This window comes from Podarcis gaigeae (genome assembly GCF_964106915.1).
Source record: "Podarcis gaigeae genome assembly, chromosome: 2".
NCBI lineage: Eukaryota > Metazoa > Chordata > Lepidosauria > Squamata > Lacertidae > Podarcis > Podarcis gaigeae.
This window is the reverse complement of record NC_139679.1, coordinates 70,772,693-70,800,381: the sequence shown is the minus strand read 5'-3', so window position 1 is coordinate 70,800,381 and position 27,689 is coordinate 70,772,693. Positions and strand designations below refer to the sequence as shown.

At 42.0% G+C, this 27,689-nt stretch overlaps 2 protein-coding genes across 11 annotated transcripts in view; one reads left to right on the top strand and one right to left on the bottom strand.

The window, feature by feature from the left end:
* The window catches only part of CDC25C (cell division cycle 25C), a 158,423-nt gene that overhangs the window by 28,244 nt on the left and 102,490 nt on the right, over positions 1-27,689 (top strand). The gene's annotated exons all lie outside the window — the stretch shown is intronic.
* On the bottom strand, positions 917-25,872 carry REEP2 (receptor accessory protein 2). 10 transcript variants are annotated; one of them, XM_083726410.1, is made up of 9 exons: positions 24,888-25,872; positions 24,202-24,274; positions 19,147-19,223; positions 12,927-13,040; positions 12,329-12,476; positions 11,227-11,387; positions 4,029-9,116; positions 3,654-3,989; positions 917-1,279 (listed from the first exon to the last, which is right to left on the bottom strand). In XM_083726410.1, exons 1-7 carry the CDS (start codon positions 25,161-25,163, stop codon positions 9,042-9,044), a joined length of 924 nt encoding a protein of 307 aa, XP_083582536.1. In that variant the 5' UTR covers positions 25,164-25,872; the 3' UTR covers positions 917-1,279; positions 3,654-3,989; positions 4,029-9,041. The 10 variants fall into 10 exon arrangements, with proteins under 10 accessions (XP_083582536.1, XP_083582534.1, XP_083582535.1 ...); XM_083726408.1 differs by having other exon boundaries at positions 917-3,989; positions 4,029-8,093; positions 8,926-9,116; XM_083726409.1 differs by having other exon boundaries at positions 917-3,989; positions 4,029-8,093; positions 8,964-9,116.

Here is a 27,689-nt window from a genome sequence, read left to right as displayed (position 1 = left end):
CCAGGCACTAGCCTAGCATGCAAAAGCACTTTGACTGGGCCCCAACTCAGGGTTGCTATACAAGAGAAAATGATGGCAGTCATACACTAGGGTGCTGCAGATCTTTTGCCTGTAGCAGCTGCAGAAACAGCAACATTCAAATGCCAGACTGAGAGGGGATGCTGAAGACTTGTAAATAGTGGGTGTATATTTGTAAAAAGCAATATGCAACATATGAAACACCTTTTGGAATATACTGTGTGCATGAGGGCTTTCTATGTGCACTATATGTGTGCAAACGCATGTCCATAAGAAGGTTAAAGTACTTTGGCCACACCCACTACTGGCATGGAGCTTTTTAAAGCTTGGTCAATCCTCAATGTGGCCCTCAGCCAAAGAAAGGTTAACCAACACTGGACTATGGGAAGAACAAACTTGGGACATATTGCCTCTTGCCTTTCTGTTGAATCAACAGACATATAAAAATAGTCAATGGCAATGCTCACAAGTTATAAAATTCATACTCTATGTAAAGCTTTGGATTTTTATTATTAGTACATGATTTATAGAATTTGAAAAGTGTCTTGAAAAGAGAGCTCTTGCTTGGAATCTTTATGAAAGCCCCATGAACAATTTTGTTCAAAGAAAATAGAAAATAGTGGCAGGGAAAGATGGTCTCCTCACATATCCCTATTTTCAGTGTAAAAGAGCAAAAACATTCATAAATCAATGTTGATTACTCATTTTGAACAACTTGTCTTTGGCATATTTCCCGTGTGGAAGTAGCTTCCTGAAAGAAAGAGCCCAAATTCTGAAAGCACAACACAATACAATACAATAATTGGTGGAAGGAAGCAAGTTACGAACAGCCCTTCCAAGAACGGGGAAAGATTCGTGTTTACTGCACTTAAAAAATTAAAGAGACAAGAGGCCAATATATATTTGTCTACATTCCATATTATTTCTGATTCCAGTTTGTCATTGCAAATAAAACAGTAGCAGCTTTGATACTGGACTTTGCTACAAACACTTGTTCAAATATCTGTAATTCTCAAAGGTCTAACATCAAAGTTCATTCTTTCAGGCCAGAGAATTTCCAGGAAAGGTCAATTTCACAGTCTCAGGTGGCTGCTGTAAACTTTTTCTCCTCTGGAATCCTACTGCATTTGGTCCCACTGGTCCCAATACTTGGGTCCCAGGCTGCAACCTCTCTGCAGCTACGATACTCTTTTGAGGAAGGAGGAAATTCAACCACCATTATCCTGAAGTGACAAATATTCTAATGAAGAGAATTCAAGGCCTGCTTGGGGTGAAAAAACAGGAAGAGACACAGAATATAGTCATGATCTACCTAGTGAGAAATGATGCAGAAGCTGTGCTGGAGGCCAATTGATTGATTGAAGTACATTCCGTGGCCTTCAAACAAACCTTTAATGCAACTGGTGTTGCTCTCCTCAACCTTTCATGTGATATGATTTCAGTTAGTACATAAAGTGTAAAAACACTCAAATAACCATGCAATCTGTTCCCAAATATATGTTAGATACCTCTTCTTACTAGATCACAACTTTATAAAGGGCTCAAGTAGGAATAACAACAATTTGCTCTGGTAGAGTAAAATTATACAAGGTCATCTAGCAGGAGCCTTTGCCAGTCACCAAGAGCCTGAAAAAAACCAGATAAAATACTACTTAGGGTTCACAAAGTAATACTGATGAATGCATGTACACAGAGGCTCTGGGATACTTACACTGATACGTAACAAGACACCCAGACTCCTAGAATCTGATACAGGTGCCTGAAGTGTAAGCACAGATTCCAGAGCATTTGCACAATGGCTACAATATGGTATGGCTCAACCAGGTAACAAGATTGCCACTTAAAAGAGAACAGGGATAAGAGGGTGGAACAGAGCAGGGCTAAGTTTTTTTCTGTAATACAGCATCTTCATATCCAGCAATAAAAGAGAACTGTGTGTTCTCTCCATAGGAGATCAATGATTTTTCTGCAAGGCAGCAGGAAATAGTTTTTTTTGGGGGTGGGGTGCTGAGGTACATAGGTGCCTTCTTAAGAGGTGCCCCTGATTGTGAACATCCTCTATTCATGAGGTGGTGGTGGGGAGATGCATGTTTCTGAATAAATTCCAGTGACACAGAACATGGACTCCTAGGTAAGCAAGAGATCATGGGGCAATCTTTCCAGGGCTAGTAAAATAATTTGTGCTGGACAGAGCGGTACCGTGAAGAGCTCACTACAAGATGAAAGATGCAGGTGACAATCCAAGTCTGAAAACAGCAGCTCCCAGTAAGATGGGTCCAAGAATGGTGCAGCATCCAGGATGAATTGTTTCCTGAACATCTATCTGATCTCAACAGGCAGTCTTAGCATAGTCAGTATACATAAGTAATACCTTGGTAGACAGAATATGGTGGAGGAGCTTTTCATTTCCCATTAAACTGCAAAACATGATAAGGTTGAGGGTGAGCAGCTGGGCTCATCTCTCTCAATAAGACAAGGAAATGGCTTCACTCAGACTGCCTACCGATATGTTTCTATTAGTCCATGTAGCTGACTCATCCTTGGAGTCTCACCAGATCCTGAGAATAACTGGCTATTATCCCATCTCCTTGGAAATCCCCTTTCCTTTTCTCAGTTTAGTCACATAAATCCTGTGGGAGGACCTCCTCTAATCATTTGCTTAACAGCACCCTGTCCTGTCCTGCCTTGTTCATAAGTCAAGATACTCTTCATCCTTCCACCAGTGTATAGACAGCTGCTGTGTACGGATTATTCTTTCTCTGGAGCAATGCAAGCAGTCTCCCCCCCTTTTTTTAAATGCTACTAACACTGGCAGCTTGACAACAGCACAAAACAACATGTGGGGAGGAAGGTAGCCCTGCTGAGAAGGGAAAAGTTGTTTATTAAATTTGGAGTCTAACTCCTGACAGAGGCAGCTTCCTACAGTCCCCTACAAGCCCAAGCAGGAGTAAAGCTGACTAGACCCGATCTTCTGCTCTAGCCCATTTCACTCCTAAGGGGACATTTATTTTTTATAAGAACAAAATATTTTTTTCTCTCAGCACAAGCTATTTTGCTGCCTGAGGTGGAACAGCAGATACTCTCCAACCCAAACAAAGTGTGCAGTACCCAAGGCTGACCAAGTTATTTTTTCACCAGAGACACAAAATCCTACAATCACCTCTACTTGGCAGTCAAAATACAATAATAAATTAGAAGTAAAAATTAGTTGCAAATTCAGGACACCCAAAATCTGCTTTCTGATGAAGTATCCCCACTTAGCCTAATGGTAGAAGAGGCTCTGAAAGAGTGTCATTTCCTTATAATGAACGTTGTTTCTACAGAGGTCACATTAAAATGGGCATATTTAGTGTTTCTTCTGCTAAGAGGTTGCTTCAACTTCCCCTAGACCACTTGAAATGCTACAAAGTCTGCAAAACTAGTTTGACCAGAGATCAGGCAATGGTCACTCCAAAATGTTGCCTCCTGTTCTCTGAAAAGCTATTGTTTACCCTCTGCCAGTATACTCACTGTAGACTTGACACAGTGGCCTAAGAGGTACTGGAGCTGCCAATGACAGCTGTAACTGAACTATGATGGCAAGGATCTGACTGACTGGGCAGCAGGATTAAGACCTTTAAATAAGTTTGCTTTACCCAATCTTGTTGTCCACTTCTTACTGACTGACTCTGTTCCTCTCGCAGGCAGAAGGGAATACACTGGTATAGCGTCCTACCTTGTCACATCTACTGCTGCCTGTTCAACAAACAAGGGAAATGGCTGGCATTCAACATAATGAGTCTCCGTTTCTTGGTTCTCCTCCAGACCTGCCATGCAAATTCGAATCAGTCACTGTGAATGTCTGCAAAAGAATGACAGCAGCACTGTCCCCTTTACACAGCAGAAATCAGAGAATGCAAGTACTAAGGCTAGCTCAGATTAAAAGAATCCTGATAAAAGGAGGCAAACACAGACTGCTGCTGCTGCTGCTGCTGCTGCTGCTGCTGCTGCTGCTGCTGCTGCTGAAGAACTGGATCTACGTAACAACAGTGGCAGAGGAGTGACTTGTCAGTAAGCAAGCTGCTCCCAATGGAAAGGCTCTGTGAAACTTCAAGGCTTGTATTTGCTTACATTTGAGAGAGAAGGGTTCAACCAATAGGAGTTGGCACTTCAACGGATGTTGGTTGAAGAGAAGGCTATCGGATAACACCAGCTGTTGTTCTGGTGCAAGGATAATATCCCAAAGAGGTTCTAAAGACCATGTCCAACATGACAACACAAAAAAAGGAAAACAAAAGCCCCCCCCCCCAAGTTCCTGGAGAAACAATAAATATTTCAGCGCTACACAATGTTGAAAGACATTCTTGTCTGGAATGGGGAAGAGCCCAGATTTCATTATAAAAGTCTTTTCCAGCTATATTCTGCCTCTGAAGAGCGGCATTATTAGAGCCTTCTGCTAGCTACATGGGTTCTCTTGCTGTTACTCTTCTAATCTTACAAACCAAAACACAACAGCAAAGCCAGACTGTGGGAAGGATGCAGAAATAGGAGCACATTCTTACCACACCCTAAACGCAAGGTTTTCTGTACTACAAATGAAGTTTATTTATTTATTTCCTAAAATTTATACAATGCTTGATTGTAGAAAAAAAACCCACAAAACTGACTAAGTGGCAATTCAATTTTGCACCCGACCAAAAACAAGTTCTGAATTCTTCCATCGTGGACTTCCTAGCACATAAGAGGTAAAGAGAGGTTAAAGAAAAGAATTCAGATTACCATGTTATTTATATGGTGATCTGTCCTATGATAGTCTCAATATCAGACTCTTTCATCACAGAGCCATTAATGGCACAACCCTACAATGTTTACATAGAGATAAGTCTTATGATGTTTAGTGGTCCCAAGCAAGTGTACATAGGATCATGGCCTTATTGTGATAAAGTCTCTTAAGAATAATAGCAGCCAATAGAGAGGAAAATCTCCATTCAAGGAGCTCTATCATCCCCTCCTCCCATGAACTGTTAAACAGGCTACCCAAGGGCCAGCTACACATAATGTTAATCACATGGTTTAACATCCTGCATATCTCCTGCTCCAAAGATTGTAAATAGCAGCCACTGGTCAGGATCAGGTGCATGGGGGGCAGGTTTAACCCTTTCCTTCCACACTGCAGTTCCAATACCTGCCCTCACCGGGGGGGGGGACAGCTATTTGGCATATGAGGGGAGTTCTCACTGCTGCCAATAGAAGCTTTCCTCCCATGCCAAACAGCAGCTGAATGGGGGGTATTTTTGTTGGGACTGTAGTATAGGAGTTGAAAAAGGTGCAGGAAAGAGCAACTAAAATGATCAAGGGGCTAGAGAAACTGCCATATGAGAAAATATTACAGCATTTGGAGCTTTTGTTTCAAAAAAAGGGAGAAAAAGTGGGGAGATATTACGGAGGTGTATAAAATAATACATGGTATAGAAAAAGGGAGCAGGGAAAAAGCAGTCATGTGAAGTATCTTGAGTCACTCTGTTTCCTCCCATATTTGACAGAACAGTAAATAAATGGATCAAGATCTTAGAAACTCTCCTATGAAGAACAACCGAGAAGGGTAACATGTGGAATATTATGTCCCATGACAGGTGTGTGCAGCATAGGCCACCAGACCAAATGCAGCCCACCAGCCATATACGAGGGCCTGCCAGCTATCTAACCTCTGACTCAATTTTTGCAGCCTGAAGTATGCATCAAAAATAAGTTTATTGGGCCTCTGGCAGGTTCCCAAATATATTTGATCATCAAGCTGAATATGAAGCCCAGCTGCAGGATAATGATGTTCTTAAACATAAAACTGATAGGAAATTTAAAATAATTAAGGGACACAAATATGAAAAGACCACATGGTGTTACACAAAAGCAAACCAACAAAAACCAGACGCCTAACAATTTAGATATTTTGTTGCCTGCTGAAAATGTTTCTTTTATGACAATTGTTTTCAGAGGATTAATCTGATTCAGTGAGGGTCATTTGTTCTGTATTTTAGATTGTTTGAATACTTACACATTGCACACCATCCTGATATTTTCTTATGAGCCAGTGGTTTAGAAATACTTTTATAAGTATAATAAAAGTAAAACACCCAATTGGACTACAATTAAAACTGACCCAACAGGATGTGGTGAGAAGATGGGGACTGAGAAGCAGACCAGGCTAATATGAAAAGGTAGAAACTGCCTCAGGACTTAAGCATCTCTGGGAATGGGCTCAAGTTATTCAGCATCATCCCATCCTTATACTTCACTGGAAGCACTGCTGAAAAACTGTGCACACTTCTAGGAGAAGTGCTAACCCTGATCCCAGTTTATCAACTTCTATGCAAAAGTACTGCCTCATACAAAGGATGCTGGGAAGAGTTTGATGAATGTGCTGTAAAAAACACAAGGCAGTATCTACAAGCAACAACCACAGTGTGCTGCTGAAACACAAGTTGATAAAAGCAAGCAAGTTGATAAAAGTAGTACTGCTTTCTCTGTGAAACAGAAAGGCTTTCCCCTTCATATACTACAGCAATACAAATGTCTCACTTACAGCCAGCCCAGCATTCAAATGCACTTTCCCCAGTCATACATATTCCAAGCATAAGGAAGTGCAGCCATTGCACATGTAAACCCATACTTGATTCAAACAAAACTACTGAAGATTAATTGCATGGTACTAGGAGAGAGGGATCTGCTGGGTAAAAAGTGCAGTATGTTTCTACATTCTCACACTCAGCAAACCAAAGTACCTTCCAAATAGTAAAAACCTAATCTGAGATTTAGAGTCTGCATCCTTGACAAATTACAAAATGTAATTTGTAATTATAGCTTGCCAATTTTTTGGCACTAAACAGCTGCTGCCAAAAAGAATGGCAAAAATGTTGTGATTCATTTTCTTTGTACTTGCAGAGGCTGAACTATCAGGTGTCCAGAAGAGAAGTACAGCACACGAGTGCAGGTTTGTAACTGATTTGGAAGACGATAAAGGGAGTCTCTTCAACTATGGAATCTTAATGATAAGCCTTCTCTGCTCTGAAACTATACAAAGTAAAAAGTGTGCCTAAAAGTGCAATCCTAAAGTACACTGATTAGGAAGCAGCTTCACAGAACTCAATGGAGGTTAGCTTCTTAAAAAAACTTATTTAGGAAGCAGTACATGTCAGCCTGTAGTGAAAAATCAGGATTTAAACTGCATAGTGAAGCAGCTGCGTGGCCATGTTGCATACCCAACATCAGCCCGATTTGCCATTAACCTATGTAGATAAGGGTAACTGAAATTTGTTTCCAGCACTGTTAGATCTCATATATTTGCTCCACTGTTTAAAAGACTAGTGGCTTTGGCACATATTCAGAAGTTGGATAATTTATTAAAGGGCTAGGTTAGAGAACAGCAGGGTTTATCTATATACTATGTGTCTCAGTATCCCTGCACTATAGTCCTAGATCAGGACAGTCATCTGTATATGTTAAACTGTCTGGAACAGAAATGTTTATCATTATTTATCTATCCATTTGATTGGAGCATGATACAAAACTGAATTCGGTTTTTCACAGAATGCTAGATGGTTAGAGCGTGGTGCTAATAATGCCAAGGTTGCAGGTTTGATCTCTGTACGGGACGGCTGCATATTCCTGCACTGCAAGGTGTTGGGCTAGATGATCCTCAGGGTCCCTTCCAATGCTACAATTCCATGATAGTCTCAAACACTAAATAATATTGCCTCCAAAATGTAAGCAGAGTTAAGAGGGAATGATGGAAGTCAGTGGTGGCAGAAATGAGTAGTTCCTGAGAGCCAAGTAACGTTATCCCTTATCCACCCATGGAATCATTTAGGAATGTCCCATCACTTACTTACCTCATTACAAAACGCCAGAAAAGCTCCAAAAAGGGTTGCTACTTTTTGCCTACTTATCAGGCTACACTGCTTGAGCTCCAACCTTATATTGCCAGTGCAAATAAAGCATAATTAAAAACACAGCAGAAACTTAGGGTACCATCCATATTTCCTTCAGCTTCTTCCATACACATGCCTTTTCCAAACAATTCTTACAGAAAACAGACTGACCTGTAAAATATAAAGGCAACTCTGAAGCAGGGGGCCAAAGTGTTTGGTTCTTAGACAGTGGCTATTCAGGATTTCAACTCTTTGGAGAGACTGATTTGTGCCAAGGCATCCTCACACCCCCTGCTCCAACCGTGGTCCTCTTAGCTTCGTCACCTTCCTCCCAGCCTTATTCTACTTGAAAAAAACCATGCAAATAGTTCTACCATCGCAACATCTACCATGAGCAGAGTTAAAACTCTTCCAACCAAGCAAAAGAGGCTGCTTAGAAATAGGCACCAGATAGTGGTAAAGAAGCCAGCCGCTTGCATTCTCACCTTCCACCCCTCTCCCAAACATCTGCAGACTCCCTGCAAAAAAATACCACTTTACCCAATCCCACAGGCAAGCAGTTGCCCATGTAGCAAAGCACCAAGCAAACCTACACTTTTGTCTCTTGTTTCTGCCCAAATGAGTTTAGATAACACTTTCCCTCAGTACCAGTCACTTTGCTCCAGGCACTTCCTAACAATTCCCCACAGCAGCTACAGCATGACAACCAGTGAAATGCTGAATTATTATTGGGGAGCTCCCCACCTCCAATTAGAATTTCAGTGGCACCCGTCTTGATTTTTTTTTTCTTCCAGCCTCTCTGTCAAAAATGGCTCTAACCCTAATTGAAGTGTTGTTCCAGCAAAGAGTTTCCCTATTAGGGTTACGCACAGAGAGGGAATCCCAAAACAACAGGCTATGTACAGACAGATTAGCATTCTCTCCATCACAGAGATGAAGTGTAAATAATTCCTGAGGATGGCCATCCTCTAATCTGTGTGCCAAATTTCAGTCACCCTCTTGCCTTGGAATGAGCTCTACAAAGCAGTAGCTGTTATGTACATGATCTCAGCTCCCTTTCCTTGGAGAGTGCTCATCAAAGTGTCTGAAGAGCCCTAGGACAGACAGGCTGGGGTGTCCTTAGGCTGACTCGCCAGCAGCACTGGAACCTGTAACTTTCTTCTTGGGACGGGCTTTGACAGTCTTTTGTGGGGGCTGGAAAGCAAGAGAGGAGAGAAATAACATGAAACTAGTTGCAGGACAAGGAGTTTAAAAAAAGAAAGAGCTTTGATGACATTTTTGCTGAGACCTCAGATCATTCACTGAGCTTCTGCTTCCAGAACAAAAGGAACTGATTGCTATCCAATTTTAAGCCCTCTTACTTCTGTAATTCTATTAATGAATCAATTCAATTAGTAACCTCAGAATAAGAAAAACTTCCAGTACAGTAGCACTAACAGAAGATAACAAAAAAATAAAAACAAACCTATAAAGCAGTCAGCAGAGGGCACTCAAATAAAATAGGTTATTCTCCTACACAGCCATTTCCTGGCTCTTTACCAGCTCCTTCAAAACTATTTCCAGAAACAGAACCTGAACAATCAAACTGAATAACCAGTATCATTTCAGCTACTCTTGAAGGCATGTCCAGATGTGTAGGAAACCTTTGGTTCAGATAAAACCCAAAACTTCACGAAGAAAGCCAGCCACAGCCAATTCCTGTCACCCAATGATATATCATCAGCTGTAATCTAGCTGGGGACCAGGACAGCTAAAGCACTCTACACTAAATGACCTGATGTGCTGCATGCGGCCACCACCAAATTTCAGTTAATGTCAAATATGTGAAACTTTTTAGCTCTTTAAAAAGGGGTGCTTCCAGAAAAAGGTTTATTGTGAAACTGGTGCTGTCCATGCACACAAGCATTTTTGCACAGTCCACAGGAGACTGTTGTCATCAAAATGCCAGCCTATGCTTTTTGACATTTAATCCAAATTCCCTCTTAATGTGAAATATATATGGAAGCTCATTAGTGCATTTTTGGTTGGGCCTTCCCCCCTAAAAATAAAAATTTAATTTTGATTTTTACAAACAAAATGAAAATTTATATCCCCATATAGTTGTGCATATACCCAGAGCAGAAAAGGTTACTGAAGGACAAGGGAGCAATTATTGAAGGGAGAGGCCAGAAAACCACAGCATGGAAACATTTCTTCAAGGTGTGGTGTGGACCTGATACAGTGGAATTCCTACGAAAAATCTAAGATTAAAAACTGGATGTGTGGACATGTGCATAAACTGCGCACACAGAAAATCTTATTTGAGCCACTTGTTTGCAACATAAAACCATACTAAATAATATATTTCGGCACTGGAAAAATCAAGAAGTGGAGCCCAAACAAAAACAGCTGATGGAATGTCTGCAGGCTGTGCCCCTAATGTCAGCAGCAGATCATGCAAAAACTCATAAAACTGGATGCATCCTGAGTGCCAAATAAGATGTGGCAGTAGCACATTCATGTTTATTCATTCATGTGCCTATGCATTCACAAATGAAGCAGGGGAATCCAACTTTAACATCAAAAGGGAGTACATAAGAGAAGGAAGTTGAATCTCCCCTCCTCTGCCTTTCCTTCCCATGTTCCAACACCCCAAACCCTTTCTCAAAGCTCAGCCAACTTCCAGTACTGCAAGAGGGGAGTGGGGACAATAGAGCACGGGAAGGTAAGCAAATGAATGAAGAAGTATTCAGCTGGTCATGCACATTCTCATTTAAAAATGTTAAAAATGAGACACTATCCACTCTCTGCTTGGCAGAGCAAAGGTGCAAATGAACAAACAAGTTGCTACTGCCATCACATCTACTTTCAGCCCTTAGTAATGCCTTAAATTCTTACTATAGCGGCATTTAAATTATTGACAGAATAGGAATGTGAAACAACAGGAGGAATTCAACATCACACTCTTCTGATTGTTCTGTTACTGCAAACATTTCAGCCTGACAAACAGAATGATCCCTCTTTCCTTCCCGTGAGCAGTTCTGGGTGTTCTCCTGATCCCCTCCGAGCCAATTTTGGGGGATGCAGGGGAGAAAGCCCTTTTGTACAAGCTGAAGTTCTTGTGCAGGCTTCTGCTGATGGGACCCATTAGTTGAATCGTGTCCAATACTTCAAAATGTAGAGAAAGATATCTGGCAGGCAAGCAAAGCACACTTGCAAGGGAGGGGCAGCTATTAAAAAGGATTATGTGCCAGGCTGAAGCACACAAGTTGTACATGAGGCACGATCCAGCTGCAAGCTTTCCAAACAATTACATCCAGCTCACCTCAGTCTTTGTCACTTTTTTAGGAGCTTTAAGACTCTGGGTCCGTTTGGGAACTTTGTCTCCTGTATCGTCATCTGATGGGTCTGTTCTGGCATCAGACTGGGCCCCATTATGTCTTTGAGACAGAGTCATCTCTTCTGATGAGGAATAACAGGATGCACCTGAGGAGAAAACCAAAAACAGAGGTGCCCCTTATTTTTTAATATGGAGGAGGAGCAGAAATGAAAATGCGATCTCTGATGCCAAGGTTCTTGAAGGAAAGGAGAAAATAAATAATACTAATACTAAGGCGACTAATAATTTATTACACACACACACACACTTGTGCCCCACCCATCTGACTGGGTTGACCCAGCCACTGTGGGCATCTTCCAACAGAATATAACAGAACACAGTGAAACATCAGACATTAAAAACTTCCCAAAAAGGGGAGCCTTCAGATGTCTACGGAAAGTTGTGGAGAATCAAACTGTCAAGGTGACAAAAGACTCGGCGTCTTTAAATGACTCTTTGAATCACTTTATTGGGCTTCAGCCCCCCCCCCTTTAACAAAAGTAACAGGAGTTTGGTTCCTCCCCCAATCCAGACCAGTGTGGATTGGTGGTGTGCAGTGTAAAGTGAAGAAGGGGTGCCCAGGTGCAGAGGAGATCAAACCCTTCCTTTGCACACATCTTCTCCCCTCCCCCACTCTATCTTCTAGCTAGGATCACTGGCTGAATGAAAATTACAGAGAGGTATAGAAGATAAAGATAAAAGAAGTTGTTTTGTGTATGTGAACACAGAAACCTCCTTTTATGCTTCCATGCCTTGCTTTATATATTACTGGAAAATACCCGCATTTAAAAATACGGGCCTGCTGCTGTCATGAGTAGCGTGGCCCAAACTATAATATCTTGCTGCTGGGAAAATGTGAATTCTTTCTTTAAGCAGCATGTCCATTGCAATTGTGAGTACTGCATGAAATATAGGTGTGCATGCACTCCAAGTTCAAAACATAAACACAGCTAACTACCACTGAAGTTAGACACTTCAATATTTGCCCCAAGCCCACAACTCTTAGACATCTGCCCTCATTAAATAATATGAATAGATTGCTGTTAACCTGAATCATCAACAGTTTCAAGATGACCAGTAGCAGAAGTACGCATTCGTGGCTCAGGGCTCCGTAAATGCACAGTGTCATCATCCCGAATCAAAGTCAAGTCCTGCATGCTGAAACTCCGTAGTTTTTCAGATAAAACTCCTTGGCCCTTTAAGATATAATTTCTAGTTGTAACTATGCACATGAGTTGAACCATTCAGAACACATCAGAGGACATACTAGAACAGCTTCCAATGGAAAAGAACACTCGACAGCAGTTAGATGAGAGGGACACAGCTTGGGTCAGGCAATAGTAATAATAATAATAATAATAATAATAATAATTATTATTATTTATACCCCCCCTTCCCAGCCAAAACCGGGCTCAGAGCAGCTAACATTAAATATATAACACATTAACATAAAATCAGGCAATCATTTAAAACACATCCTAAAATCAGATCAGGATCAGAATAAAATCCAATCAGATGGCAAGCTGTACTTGAAAGAACAACTTAGCAGACAGCATGGAGGTGGGGAAGTGGGATAGAGTTATGACACCAAAAGTCCAACAGAAGGGAACAGGGTTGATATGGCACATAGGTATATAAGGAGTTACCTTTGCAGCTGCAGTAACTGCTGCATTGGCTGCCAAATTTAATCCTCGCTTGCCAACTCGCATCATAGTTTCATAACTCTTGTCACGGGCCTGGCTGATATACTCATCGATTTCCTAGGATTTAATTGGTGGGAAAGGCCACATTAAAAAATTATTTGCATAGCTATAGCCCTCAAGAATGATACATACTCACACAAAAGCTTTTAAGAGGAAGTTTTTTGGGGAAGGGCTGAAGCTCAGTAGTAGAGCATCTGCTTTGAATACTGAATTGCTTAGGGTTTACCGTAATTCTCAGTACCTCCAGGAAGGGCTGGGAATGTTGCCTGTCTGAAACCCTAGCGAGGGCTGCTAGTCAGTGTACACAATACTTGGCTAGATGGACTTATAGTCCAACTAGGTATAACGCAAGAAGGTCCAAGTCCATAGGGTTTGAACAACAAAACAGAACAGAAGTTCTCAAAGTCATCACAATGTTTTACTTTTGTTAATTATAAATCCTTTCAAACTTTCTCTAATGACTAAGTAAATCTTTCCAGAGGTTATAAACTATCCATTGATAGCTTGCATGGTGGAATGAGAAAAAGAATCAGCTATGGATCATCAATGCCTATACACACAACAGAACAAATGCAGCAACACTAATTAGCAATACACTAGATTACAGAGTACAAAAATAGTTCAGCAGGACATGGTAACAGAAAAACCAACACCTCTCATTTTGAGAATAATGTACTTAGAAGTACCCATCACATCTTAACACAGGCAACCCAAGTAAGAGGGGAAGAAAAACATGCTTAAACAATTATTCACATGGAAGTAAGACTAAGATCAAGCAGTAACTTGTCTTTATGGAACAGAAGAGAGGAATTTCACAAACTAGTTCTGGCAGCAATGAAGCATAATTCTAAAGGTCAGTTTTAAAGTATCATGACATAACAGTAAATGTTGGCTTCAATGTCAACATCAATGTCAATATGTTGACTTCCAGTAAATGTTAAATAGGACATTTCTGGATTTTTTCTGGAAAGCTTTTTGGAAAATTTCCTATGCAATTTTGGGTAATTAGCAATAGAAAACTTTGTTTGCACTGGAAATTTTCTAGGACATACAGAAAATTTATCTAATTTACCATGTTTATTTTATATGCATTTAGTAAACAAAGCTAAAAAACTTGGAAACTTCTAAGTCTGTCTAATACTATTCACTGATATTAATCACCTTATGAAGTGGAAATTTTTCCTCCACTGTCATTCCAAAAAACACACAGGAAAAAATTCTTACATCACTGGTTCAATGACCTACACACATCAAAGGCTGGGCTAAACTCATCTGGATTATGAGTCTGGTGAAAATTTTTGTCACTGATTGATTTGCATTTTAGTCTATTGAAATGGAGAGAATGTTTTGTCTATCCAACCTGGAGAGAATGTAGCCCTGATAGACTCTAAATGCATGGACTAGTTATTGTTAAAGGTGGCTGCTATCAAATCACTCTATCTACAGAAACAATTGAATTGTATGGACTTTGGAACTCACTGTTCACCTGTAGGCATAAACATAGCTAGCAGGTCAATAAGCAAAAATAGCTGCACTTGTCATGTCTAGTATGATCCTAAAATAGCCAAATTTTATGAAAGATTAACCAATTAACTATAAGAGAAATTTCAGGACCATTATTCTTAGTTTTAACAACAGTGGGGGGATCTCTTCCAAGACTGGGTGGAATCAAGACCCTCATCAGTTTGTTAGAAGTATTGAGAGTGTGACCTCTCCTATTTATCAGAATACAGATACTGTATTGGCCTGAATATAAGCCGCACCCACAAATAAGCCACACCTTTAAAATGGGGGGGGGGACAATACCTGGGCCGCTTCCTGGGGGGAGCCACACTGCTTTGCTGGCAGCCTGAGGTCACGAAAATAAGCCGCACTTTAACTTTTCACTGTTGGAATTTGGGGGGAAAGTGTGGCTTATGTTCAGGCCAATGCAGTATACCATGACCTTTTGGCTCATACTCCTTTTTTTTTTTAGAACACAACAGCATACTAGTATCCAGTGAGAACTTGAATGATTAGCTACTCAAGAGAAGAGACACAGGTTCTTCACAGCAAAACAACAACAACCCTGTGTCCTGCTATTGTGAAATCTGATCCCCAGGAGAAAAATGGGAAGCATGTACCCTTGGTTCTTAAATGAGAAATGAACATCAAGGCTCATGTAATTGTTGTATTGTGTTTCATTGTGCCAAATTCAGCACTGTGCCAATTTCAGTTTCTCAACATTAGCAGCATCAAGGAGAAAACAAATTACACATATACCAAAACTTTGCCACAGAAAGAAAGCTACTTCCTGGGGTCAATTTTCTTAAATCTCTTCTACTAGAAGACCTCCCACACTTCAGGCACACATGACAAAAATATCCACTTGTGGTATTCCACACTCAGCAATTGAATCCTTTCTTGATTTTGCATTCTGTATCACAACTATGATGACCTAGCAAGCCAAGTGCAAAAGTCATTGTTGACTCCAGCAGGTGGATGATCAAGGGGAAAGAGAAACAAAGGTTGCAGTTTTTTGGAACTTTTTAGTTTCGAGAAAAGGCAAGAAAGAGGTGACACAATAGAAATTTAAAGTTATGCATGCCATAGAGAAAGTGGCTAGAGAAAAGTTTCCCTCCTCTTTCATAACACTAGAACTCATATCCAGTGAAGCTGAATGTTGGAAGATTCAGGACAGATAAAAGAAAGTACTAATTCACACAGTGCCTAGTGAAACCATGTAACTCGCTTCCACTGCAGGCAGTGATGGCTACCAAGTTGAGTGGCTTTTAAATTTATGGAGGATAAAGTTAATCTCTACCAGCCATGATGGCTATGCTATGCCTCCACAGTTAGGAGGCAGTAATGCTTCTAACATCAAGTTGCTGGAAACTCTAAGAGGCGAGTGTTCTTTTCTTCAGCCCCTGCTTCAGTTTCCCACAGACATCTTGTTGGTCACTATGAGAACAGGATGCTAGACTAGATGGCCCATTGGCCTGATCCAGCAGGCTCTTCTATGGGTGCAAACTAGTGTTATTTAGTGGGAAATTCACCATATCCACATTTTCCAATGTCTGATACTGACTGTCCTAGTCAGTCCTATGCTTGGAACAGATTTAACATTTAGTTAAACATATAAAACTTTGAAATCCTGCTATGCTCATGCTCTGGATCTCTTTAGAAATATAGAAGTCTGAATTTCAAGAAGGAATGTGAAGCAGCATGAAAAAGCAGCACCAGTCTGAGAAGTCAGTCAGTGCTAGAGGAAGCTTAACTAAATGTATGCATAAAGACATTGTGATTGAATACAATGCTTTGTGCCCCCTCCCCAAAAACATAGAGGTGTACAGTGCTTTTCAAGAAATACAGACTGGGAGAATTATTTGTGTTAGTATACCTTTGCCTTACATGGATCCATAGGATCCCTATCAAATACAGGGAGAATTAGCTTAATCATTTCACAATTATCAGACTTGTTTATTTTGTGAATAACAGTCATCATTTAAACATACATGTGCTATCATAACTGACACAAGGCAAATATACTAATATAAAAAGTATGGTAAGAAGCAGTCCTCAGACAGAGCCAGCCAGCCTTTGGCCTGTTAATTCCTAGGGACTGCCTAGCTCTCTTTTGCAACACTGAGGGATTAGCAGAGAAAGGATTAAATATAGTTCATGTGATTTAAAGCTGTATATGGAACTTGTTTCCTTGTGCAGTACATTCTTCTTTTTTAGCATTATGATCATGTATCCATAATTTTTCAGAATCTCGAAACACTTCTGCCTGAAATCCTAACTCCCTCTTGCACCAACATCATGAAGCCAACTATAAAATCCAGAAATCCAGGAAAACATTACATATTAGAAAACACATCATATAGCAAGTGCTCTGAGTTTCCCAACGTGTTGCCCAGCACTAACATATAGTGGTTGAAAGGAAGTACATTCAATATTCCAGTGAATGCTACTCCCAGAAGGCTGAAATATTACTCAAACAAATTCTGTCCTAAGGTAAAAATGCATAAGGCACTTGCAAGTGGATGGAGACTGTCACGCCTTATCTGCAGGCTCAAACTAAATGAATGACAATGTCTATACTTCGCCCTGTGCTAGAACTACATGAGATTAAGGAAAGTAATTATGCATCTACCACTAATCGCAGTGTATACTACAAAGAGTAAAGGTCCCAAAAATTAATAAAGGATCAATTAATACAGCAGCAAATGCTGAAAACATTGGCCAGAATCCAAACTGCCTCATGCATGAATGGACTGCAGTTCTGCACACACAGAAAAAGTTTGTAGTTTCTCTTCTGGTTATAGCCCCCTGCCCTGCAACAAATGTTGTTCCAAAGAGTCCCTCAAACTCTCCATGCATGGCCCTTTGGCTCACAGTTAGGAGCCAAGAACTCTATTCTAAAGTTACGTTATTCAGCTTAGAGCTAACAAATTCTCATCAGGTTACAAACTAGGAATTCACTATTGCTCTGTAAAAGCAGCAGTTGCCACACTATTATGAGCAGGCATAAGCATGATTAATATCAAGCACAGACAGAGCTAATACCAGTATCTTTTCTGCAATCTATCATGATCTCATGTCACTAAACTTGCAGGATTTATATGTAGGGCAATCTGAAGGAAGTACCTTCTCCTTATTGGAGAGCGTTGGGTGAACAAACTTCCTGTAGAGCACGCTGGAGCCCTTGGTGTAAGGAGAGAGCAGCCAGATCACAAATGCGATTTTCAGCTCGAAATAAAAGGGAAACCTGAGAGAAATGGAAAAGCTAGAATCAAGCTCAGGTTAGAGATGAACAAAGACTGACAGTCCAGAGAGCAGCAAAGATGAGATAAGCAGAAGGAAGAAGAGAGAAGCTACAGATGGAACAGAATCAACATGACAAGGCCAGCTTTTTAACAAGCCACACATACCCTTTACGGGATGTATCTTCTTGAAGTCTAAGTTTTCGCCATAGCCTTAATAAGTCCATATCCAAAGTTATCCTCAACCCTGCAAACAGAGTTATGTCCCAGCAGTTGCACGACTCAAGTATTTGTGAAGAGAGTCATTGGGAAGAGAGTAACATTGGGATGTTCCATCAGGACTGGCCCTCTGCCTGGGAATGACTGGTGTTTTCAACCCAGGAATTACCCCCTTCATTTTAGACTTCTGGACAAAGTGGCAGCTAGGAGTTTTGAACACAGATACTGCAGGATTAGGACATCATCTCTGTCCTCAGTTCTAGTCAGGACAAGTAAGTCAGCACAATACAGCTCAATGTTTGCCTAACAGGGATTTACATTGTTGAGAACAAATCTTTGGAAATTTGTTAGCAAAGCACAAGACATGCAATAGTGTCAGAACCTAACATTTAATCAGAACTAGAATCACAATATTCAAAGATTACTCTACAACTATCCCTATAGTTTCCATTAGGTTTCAGCTTCTCTCCCTCACACTCCACAAATCAGATTCATAAAACTAGAATCCCATTCTTCATTCATTTTTTGCTCTCTAGAACAGAGGTTGGCAACCTTAATCAGAGGATGGGCCGGAGCATGTGTGCACGCACGCTCTTCTGGGTCAGAGGAGTGCCTGTGCACACACGCTATTTCCGGTGCTCTCCCGACCCGGAAGTGCGCCGGAAATAGTGTGGGTGCATGCACACAGGCACTTCTCCATCCCACACGAGTGCGCACACGCTATTTCCGGTGCACATCCAGGTCGGAGGAGCTCCCATGCGCATGCGCCATCAACCCAGAAGTCGGTCCCTGCGCTGCACCACGCTGTTAAGGCGGAGGGCGGCAGGGGTCGCCATGGGCTGGTTAGACAAGCCTCGTGGGCTGCTACCAGCCCATGGGCCTTAGGTTGCTGACCCCTGCTCTAGAAGACCCTATATCTTTTTTTTCTAGGTTGGGAGGACAAGCAAAACAACTACACATTTTTGCCAACAACACAACTTTCAGTCATTGTGTATATGGTTTACTACAGAACATTCAAATAATAAACCTGAACAACACTATGTTTGTTTTTCTCAAGAACAGGATAACTACAGGGAAGCTGAATATTTTACCAAATTGCCTCACAGCAACCAATTCTAGATGGATAACTGAAAAAGAATTGAAGTATCCAGTAGTCCCCCCACCCCCCGCTTACTTCCTAAGTGTGGCAGGGTACTTACCAAGAGAGAATGATGTCTGTGAGTGTCTCTGCTGTGGTGAAGAAAGCAAACACAATCCAATACATCATCCATTTGACCTGCAAGACAGCCAGCACCATTACATATCAGTTGAAAGCTGCAACCTACTTAAAACAAATTCCTGACTCATGCCAAATCTTGTCATTTTGAAGCAGTTCATTATAATTATACCCATGTCCAAATGTCAGCAATTCTGGGTTTCAAACAGTTGGTCTCTCTTTTCAACAGTGTCTAGTAGCAGAGACATCAAGGTAAGTTCCAAAAACAGAAATTCTGCTTTAAGGTTTGCCCGCCAATAATTTTCAGACACCTATAGCTTTTCACCACACTTAAGTCTTATTATTACTTGGCCATGTGTACAGCCTTCTCGTTAATTCAAATGACCTGGAATTTTTGCACTTTCGTGAACAATTTGTGCAGATCTAAGATATATATAGTTCAACGGTCCTGTTCACAGTGTAATGCACATTTCTCCTCTAACATCTGCACTGACACCATCAAGGAACCTGGGCAGTTGTAACAGATTCTGAACAACCATCCCTCTTTACCAGATTGCGCTAACCTCACAAAGGAATTAAAACCTTGCACATCCTATTTACAACTGGTGCTTGAGAATAGAGACCTTGTTTGCACATCATGGTGATGACTTATCATGCAGAATTGTATTACTCCTACTTCACTCTTCTTGACTCACGCAAGCAACAAACAAACAACAACTCCTAGCTTTCCATTGTGTCTGACACATACATTGTGCTTTGTTTAACTCCAACGGGCCACAGTTTGCAACTAAGGTTTGTTCATGGCTTACTGATCATGGTTTAATAGAATAGAACAAACCATGATTAAAGACTCATCTAAATATAATGGTTTGTATAATGTGCCAGGAGGAGCAAAACAGCCCTGCTTGGCATGTTCATGGTAAATTATTAACTATAGTTTACCACAATGTGTGACCTGGCCAGTCTTTCATGTCTGATTTTCCTATCCCTTGTTCTCCTGCTTTGGTTGTGCTGTGCACAAGTCTGATCTTCACTAGGAAGTCTTAACCATTTCCAGGATGAGAGACAACACAGGAAACTGAGAGATACATTTTATGAGTAAATAATGTTGCTACCCACAAATCAACAATTCTCAGCAAAAAAAAGTTGGGGGTGACCAGAACAACCTAATTATAAGATGGACTACCAATATCAAAGCAGATTACAAGGATAATAGTATAAACAATGCAATGTATCCCCACACCAAAAAGGAGGAGTTGACCTTTAGAACAGCATGTCAATTTTGCTACAGTAAAGTTTAATACTGTTACGAATATTTTGGCAGCCAAGGTTATGCCCTCATCTGTCTGAACAATTTAACAAGCCTGTTCCACACTAGAAAAAGAAGCTGGCTCCCCCTGCTGTTCCTTAACTACAAGGCATTATGTAAAAAAATATTGCCACTGAAATTGGTGTTGGCTTTCAACAACAAAAGCTCCTGAAAAGCAGCTTGTTCTTAAACAGTAACTTTGAACTTGCAATTCCTTCCAAATACCTGGGTGACTCACACTTCTATACTACGATGAAATCTGAAAGTGTCCAATTTTAGCCACTTCACTCTGTATTATGGTTATGAACAATATTTCTTTTTAGATTTCATACCGTCTACCCTTTATTAATTAGGGTTGCCCATGCCATATTCCCCAAAGTGAAAATCCAGATGGAGTTGTTGAGCCTTTTATAGGAACATTTAAAAAAATAAAAACAGCCCAAATTTACCATACATCCTGGTTTTCCTTGACATTTTGCCAATTTAGCAAAAATATGCCTGGATGCCATTTTTTCTGAGCAATTCCCAGATGTGTCCAGGAAAGCCCAGACATTTGGCATCCCTATTACTAATCTTTTGAAAAATATTTTTTGATGCTCTTTTTTTATTCTTACTAAAGCTTGAGGATATCCAAAGAGCCTTTTCCCACTGACACTAACATGTATTTTCAGCTAATACCAACTAATGCCAGAGACACCAAATCCAAGTATAGCTGCTATTTTAAAGTACTTTCCTTCGAATTGTATTCCTCAGCATTCCTCATATTATCAGGGGTTCCTCAACAAAATGATCAGTAATGGCAGACAAAGTAAAAAAACAGCTTGCTTGCTGTTAACAGATTTGCCTTTCAGTGCACAGCTACACAGAAGTGATGGGGTATTTTAGGGTACATACAACTCATGCAGGACAATGGTCAAGATTATCTGCTCTCCGTGTAGCCCCTCAATAACTGACCATGCAACCTTGAATAGGGGTGAGCAAGGGAGACTGGGATTTAGTAGCGGTTGGGGAAGGGCTGCCAACTTATAATAATAGTTACAACAAAAATTATTTATTTGGGACCAAGGCTGTTCGAATCCCTGAACTTGTATTTGCAGGTCATCACTGTGCATGAATCATGGAACGCAGCAGAGAGCCAAATTTTCTCCCTAATGGGTCTGGGAAACTTAAGGCAATAAAACAACATGGGCAACAACTGGAATGACAATAGCGGGAGACTCATGACAAATGTGATCACACAGGCTAGAGCTCACTTTCATCACCCTGGTGGTGATGGCAGCAAATAAGTCAGACTTTTCTGCCACCATTGAATCTACTCAGTTGTCCAATGAAACTCTTCTAGTGATCAATGTTTGGCCTTAAAGGCGGGGGAGGACCACTCAACTATTTCACTGTGATCCGTTCACTGAACACTTCACAGAAAAAAACTACTCACATCCATTCCAAATTGGGTATCATAATAAGGGCAGAGCCAGATGTACCTTTCACACCTCCAGTTATTTTGGATACATCTGCAATCCATGGATGTGGGACGAAATCTTGGAGGAGTGAGGCCTACCACATGTATGTTCAACTTTTGCCCTCCCTAACTAATAAAAGCCCCGCTGGGGTTTCTGGGCCCCAGAGCCCAGGCTGGCCTTGCTGCCGTGTCCCGGGCCCTCTTGCTGAATGACTGTTTGGCTGGCGCTTGCTCGGCACACTCCCTGGAGGCAGGCAAGCAAGGGGCTGTAAGAAGTAGAGAAAGGTTACAAAGCCTATATGCTATGCTCACTATGGGATTCTGTAATATCTGCTACATTAAAACAATTAATAGTGAGATCTCTGCTGAAGAATCTCACCATGGATCTCTGAAACAGAAGGCTTATGTTAAACCTCCCTTTTTTGCCAAAGTGGTGGAGCAAACATAAGTTGCTGGATCCGACAGTCTCCATTCTAGTCTAGTACCCCATTTCTAACAATGTTCTGCCAGGTGCTACTGGAAGACCCACAAACAGCGCATGAAGGCAATAGTCCTTCTATGTCATTTGATTCTAAGCAACTGATATTCAGACACATGAATGTTCCATTTAGTTATCATGGCTAGCAGCCAAGGGCACTCACTTGCCCCCCACATTGCGGAGGTGCATCATGTGAGGCATCATGTTACATGGCATGTGACGTGTCCCGCTCACTGTGATGCCGTCGCTTGTGTGCCGGGTGGGGAATGGGGAATGTGGTTGGCCTCCTCCTCCCTGCACAACATTGGTCAGGGAGGAGGAGGCAGAGTGGGGCCGCCAGGCTCCCCGCTCAGCCTCCTCATCCCCACATGACATCAGCAGGGTTTCACGACATAGGTGGGGTGGAGGTGGCAGAGCAGGCCACTGGATTTGGGGGGAGCCCAGCCCCCTTCTTGAAAAACTGGGGGGCTGAAGACTGCTCGGCCCCTACCACAGTACATTTGCTAATAGCCACAGAATTATTTTCCTTCAGGAATTTGTCTAATGCTTTAAAAAGCCATCTAACTCAAATATTCTGCAAAACTAGAACACAAACCAAAGAGGGGTTTTCTTTCTTAAACTGCTTCAGAAGCATTCCTAGTATGCATTTTCAAATGCAATCAATATGTTAATTTCCCCACAACTGAACTTTAGTAACAAAGTCATAGAAGTTAAAAAAGAAATTTTCTTCATTTCATAATTGAATCACAGAGCAACAAAATGTGGTAAATAAGTAAATGAAGCAGCATTGCCCCTTGGACTAAATTCACTCCCTCTTGAATTATTTTCAACTATATATATCTTGCCCATTTAACAACTATACATATGTACATCATTTTGCTTGAGCTGCACTGTATCCTAAATTCATTATGGTAGGATTTTCACAAGTAATGGGTAAGGATGGTCTTTGGTCCCACATTTTAAAAGGAAGGGCCTACGTTTTAAAAACAAATAATCTATTCTGGATTTAAAATGCCTCTTTGCTGCTTTCAGTTTTACAACAACTTTCCGAAGAAGCACATCTCATACTAAGAAGAATTCTTAGTATTACTCTTGAAAATGCCACAGTATTATAGATAGCAATGTCAGGGAAACTGCAGCAAATAGAAAGTGGCAATAAGAAACACTTGCATTTTCACAAATGGCACTAAAATGACACTTTTCACACTTTGTGCAAACACGCAAGTGATAGAAGCATAGTTTGTAATGTGCAAAAATGTGCAACCATCTGATTTAAATTGACTAAAACCCAAACAGAAAGTGGATTTTGCCATTTATGAAGCACATGCTACAGACTAGGCAAGTGGGCTGCACTAGCTGTAACCTTTACTGCAGAATAAAGCAAAGAGGTAATGCAAATTAGTTGGAGCTGTGGTGAAGTGACATCACGGATATGTAGGTGCTAAAAAAAGTATTTAAGTCAATTGTGAAGACACCTCAGGAATTTTCACATTTGAAGTTTCTGTCACTTGGTGCTTAAATGGGTCTATAATGTAATTTTAAAACCGAAACTGAGCACAATGGGTATTTCAGCTCTATTCCACCATTATTTACTCAAATAAGGAAGAAAATGCTCAGATGAACTATTCAGTGTTGTGTAACAGGGTGACATGGACTGTAGCATCGTTTTGCAGTACAATTCCAATTTCCTGCTTGAACAAGCTATGTCGCTAGTATCTTCACACCACCAGGAGACAAGCTACAGTAAGGGTTGATGTTAAACCAAGCGTATGGTTCATTGCCTCACACTTACATATTCCTTCACATTTTTCGTCTTCACAGCTTTGTAAGAGGAGTATGCTGGGTACAAGGTGCCGAAAACCAGCCTGGAACAAGAGGTTGTTGTTATTATTATTTAATCAGAAAAGAGAAAGGAAGAAGAAAAACCTCATGAGATTATTCATTCAGCTTAGAGTCGGCTCCAGGCCGGAGAAGCCCCGGTCCCTGCTAGCCCGCCCATCCACCCTCTTCCCCCCTTCCGCTGCCAGCGCAGAGAAGGCCTAGCGCAGCCGCTGCAAGGCTGGCAGAGCGTCAGAGGCGCTGGGCGCCCTACCTGCAGCCCTCAGGTGGTGGCGCCCAGAGGCCGTTAAACGGACAGCAGCTTAATAAGCGGGGGGGGGGGTTAGCCCCGCGGTGTCCAGGCGACGCCCCTGGGCTCGCTCTTGTCACCTGTCAGGGTCAGGGCTAAGCTGGGCGGGGTAGCAGCAGGGGCCGGGGGGGGGGCGTCCACCTCAGGAGCCCCCGAGAGCCAGAGGAGTGGAGGAGCCGAGAAAAGGGCTGGGCGCAGCGGGCACCACCGGGCGGGGTGGAATTCCGGAGAGCCGCCCGTCCAGACGACCCCCGTCCCCATCTTCTTCCCGTTGCCTAGCAACGGGCGAGGAGGGCCTCCCCGTCGTCGTCGTCCCCCTCCTCCTGCCGCCGCCGTCGCCGCGCGCTTACACCACCAGCCGGGAGATGATCCAAGACACCATGGCGAGGCCAAGGCTCCTCCGGGGGCCGGCGGGGACTGGCGAGCTGGCTTTCGGCAGCGGCACCAGCGAGGAAAGGAGAGAGCGCTGTTAAAGGGCAGGTTCCTGCAGCAAGCGCGGCCCCGCCCCGGCTCCTTAAAGGGGAGGAGCCAGCGGCGCCTGTCGGAGGGAAAAAGAGCAGCGGGCGCATGGCGGTGGGCTTGTTGTCAGTGCGGCGGTTGCTGCTGCTGCTGGGCCTTCGCGTCATCTCTCCGTGGCAGAGCAGCAGGTCCGGCGCCTCCGCCAGGCCCCGCGTCAAGCGACACGCTCCCCGCCCTAGAAGGCAGAGCCAGCCCCGCAATAGCGCTCGTCTCTGGACCAGCGCTTTAGAGGGCTTGCAGCGCAGTCCTTCCCACGCCTCCTCAGAAGTAAGTCCTGTTGAGTTCAGTGCGGCTTACTCTCGGGGAAACGGGGTTCAGGTGGCAGCCCGCCTGCTTGGTTTGCAACGCCGCAACTGGAATAGGCAGCCTCAGGCCCCAGCCAGCCAGTTGCGTATTTCAAATATTCGTGTGCAAGAAGAGCCTCCAGGTTTGTTATAATAAACCGTTAAAGGGCAAGGCCGGGAAATAACCGAAAGGCTCCCCCCGCCATAGAAGTAGACAATGGATATTGGTGTGGGCGGGGGGCTCTCTTGCAGGTGCTGTTCGATTTGACGGAGTTATCCATCGCGAATCCCTAAAATCCTTGGGGTTTTGTTCAGGACCGGGCTGAGGATGTGGAGGAAACACCAGTCTGGGCCTCTGCCAACAGCTCTCATCGGTGTCTCAGGCAGCAGCTACCCCATGCTTATCAGGTGGCCCTCTCCGCAAAGGCCCTGGAAAGGGGCACTCAAGGTGTTTTTGCACCCCTGCTTCCTTCCAGAAAGCAAGCAAAACTCCATCTTTCTCACCCAATCCCCTCAGCGTTTCCATCAGAATTGAGATTGAATACCTCTTGTAGTTTAGATCATGTAATTAAATCAAATTATCTTAAACTGGCTTGTTCTTCCGTTTCCAGTATTTAAGACACATCCCACTGTTCTAGTGAGTCTTTTTTAAACCCCCTTAATAAACAAAGCACTACAACGAATAAGATACCAGTTTAAAAGATAACCCTATTTTCTTTTGTTTTACAATTTTCTGACATCCAAGAAAGTTAAAATGTACATGCGTTCTCAGTGGCCTTGCCATTCTTCTTAAAATGTTTTTAGCATATATATTTAATGGATAATTGGTGAAAGTGTAAAAAAGGAAAAGGCTCACTGGAGTCTGCGCTTTTCAAATGTTCTACCACAACCTCAGATGTAAAGTTGTGTCGCATATAGCTTGGTCAGTCAATCACTCTGTTTTGCCATGTACTAAAAAATGACACTGAAACCTTTACTACTTTTAGCTGGCCCCCCAGTGGCTGAATAAGCCATAAGAAAGAAGGAAAGGAAGAGCTGGAAAGTGCCTATCAAAAGGCCAAAAAGGGAAAGGGAGTTCACTGAAACCTTCAAAGCATTTCAGCAGCCAGTTGGCTGGCTAAAGCATTTCACTGCACAAGAATGAGGATGTGAAAGGAGAACTGTAAGCCACAGTATTTTGATGTGCTCCCATGATGAAATGATTAACAGTTACCCATGGCTGGCCTGCTTAATGCCTCCTGAATGGATTATTCAGCAAAAATTTTGTAATTGCTGGCCAGCACATCTAGGAAGAACAATGAAAGAGGACAAAGGGTGCTATTCAACTAAGTTTTACTCAGAGTAGACCCACTGAATTAATGAACTAAGTTATGTTGTAATGGTGTGTGCCAATCTGAACTTTTTAGATCATGGCACTGGAATAGTTGGCATAAACTTTATATAAAATATACTCCTAAATGAACTTCCTTGACCCTGGTCCAGTTACTGTCTCAAATATGTCCCAGAAATATGTTCCTGGGCTCCTAATACTTTACATAAAGTTCAGCACAGTAATCTGGTGTTACCAGCAAACTTTAACATCTCCTGTAAAAAGAATGGGTTTCACTTTAAGAAAACCTTAAGACTCTGGAAACAAATATAGTAATTTCTCAGTACCAAATGAGCAAAATAAACAAAATGAGGAACAGACAGGAACTTAATAGGAAATAATGTAACAATGGAATATAGGTGTTATGACAAATCACTAATCCCAAAGACCCCCTCCCCTCTCCATAGCCTAGCATTGGCTCAGAATAATACCAAAACTCCAGATGTTCAGTGACTGGTTTGCTTTCATGGACCCGTTTTCACACTAATCTCAAGGACCAGCCTGACACTATGCTTTGCTTCAGGACACCATTCTCCCTCCCTTTCTTTGCTTTAGTGTGGGTACTGTGACAAATGTCACACTTAATTTCTCTTTGAGCTTTTGATAGGGATCTTTCTTTGCTCTTTAGACCAAGGTATGTTTGTGTTGTACAATTTGCAACCAGCTTGTATTTGTTAAGCCGCATCCATATATTTTGCCACATATATTCAAGTTAATCAATCTTTCTTTATTCCTTTTGCATGTGAACTTCTTGGGGCATAAGGTTAAGGCTAAACACATATTCATAAATAAATATTACAACTCCAGCAAAAGGTTCAGACACACTATAAAACAACATTCATTAATTTTAATAGGTCTAGTCAGCAAATTTTGGTTGACTATCACCCAAACAGGTGGAATTCAACAGTGCTAAGAAGGTCAGGGATCTTAATTTTATTGCTTTGGTTTCTTCTACAACTTGGAGAGGGCATGTTACATGC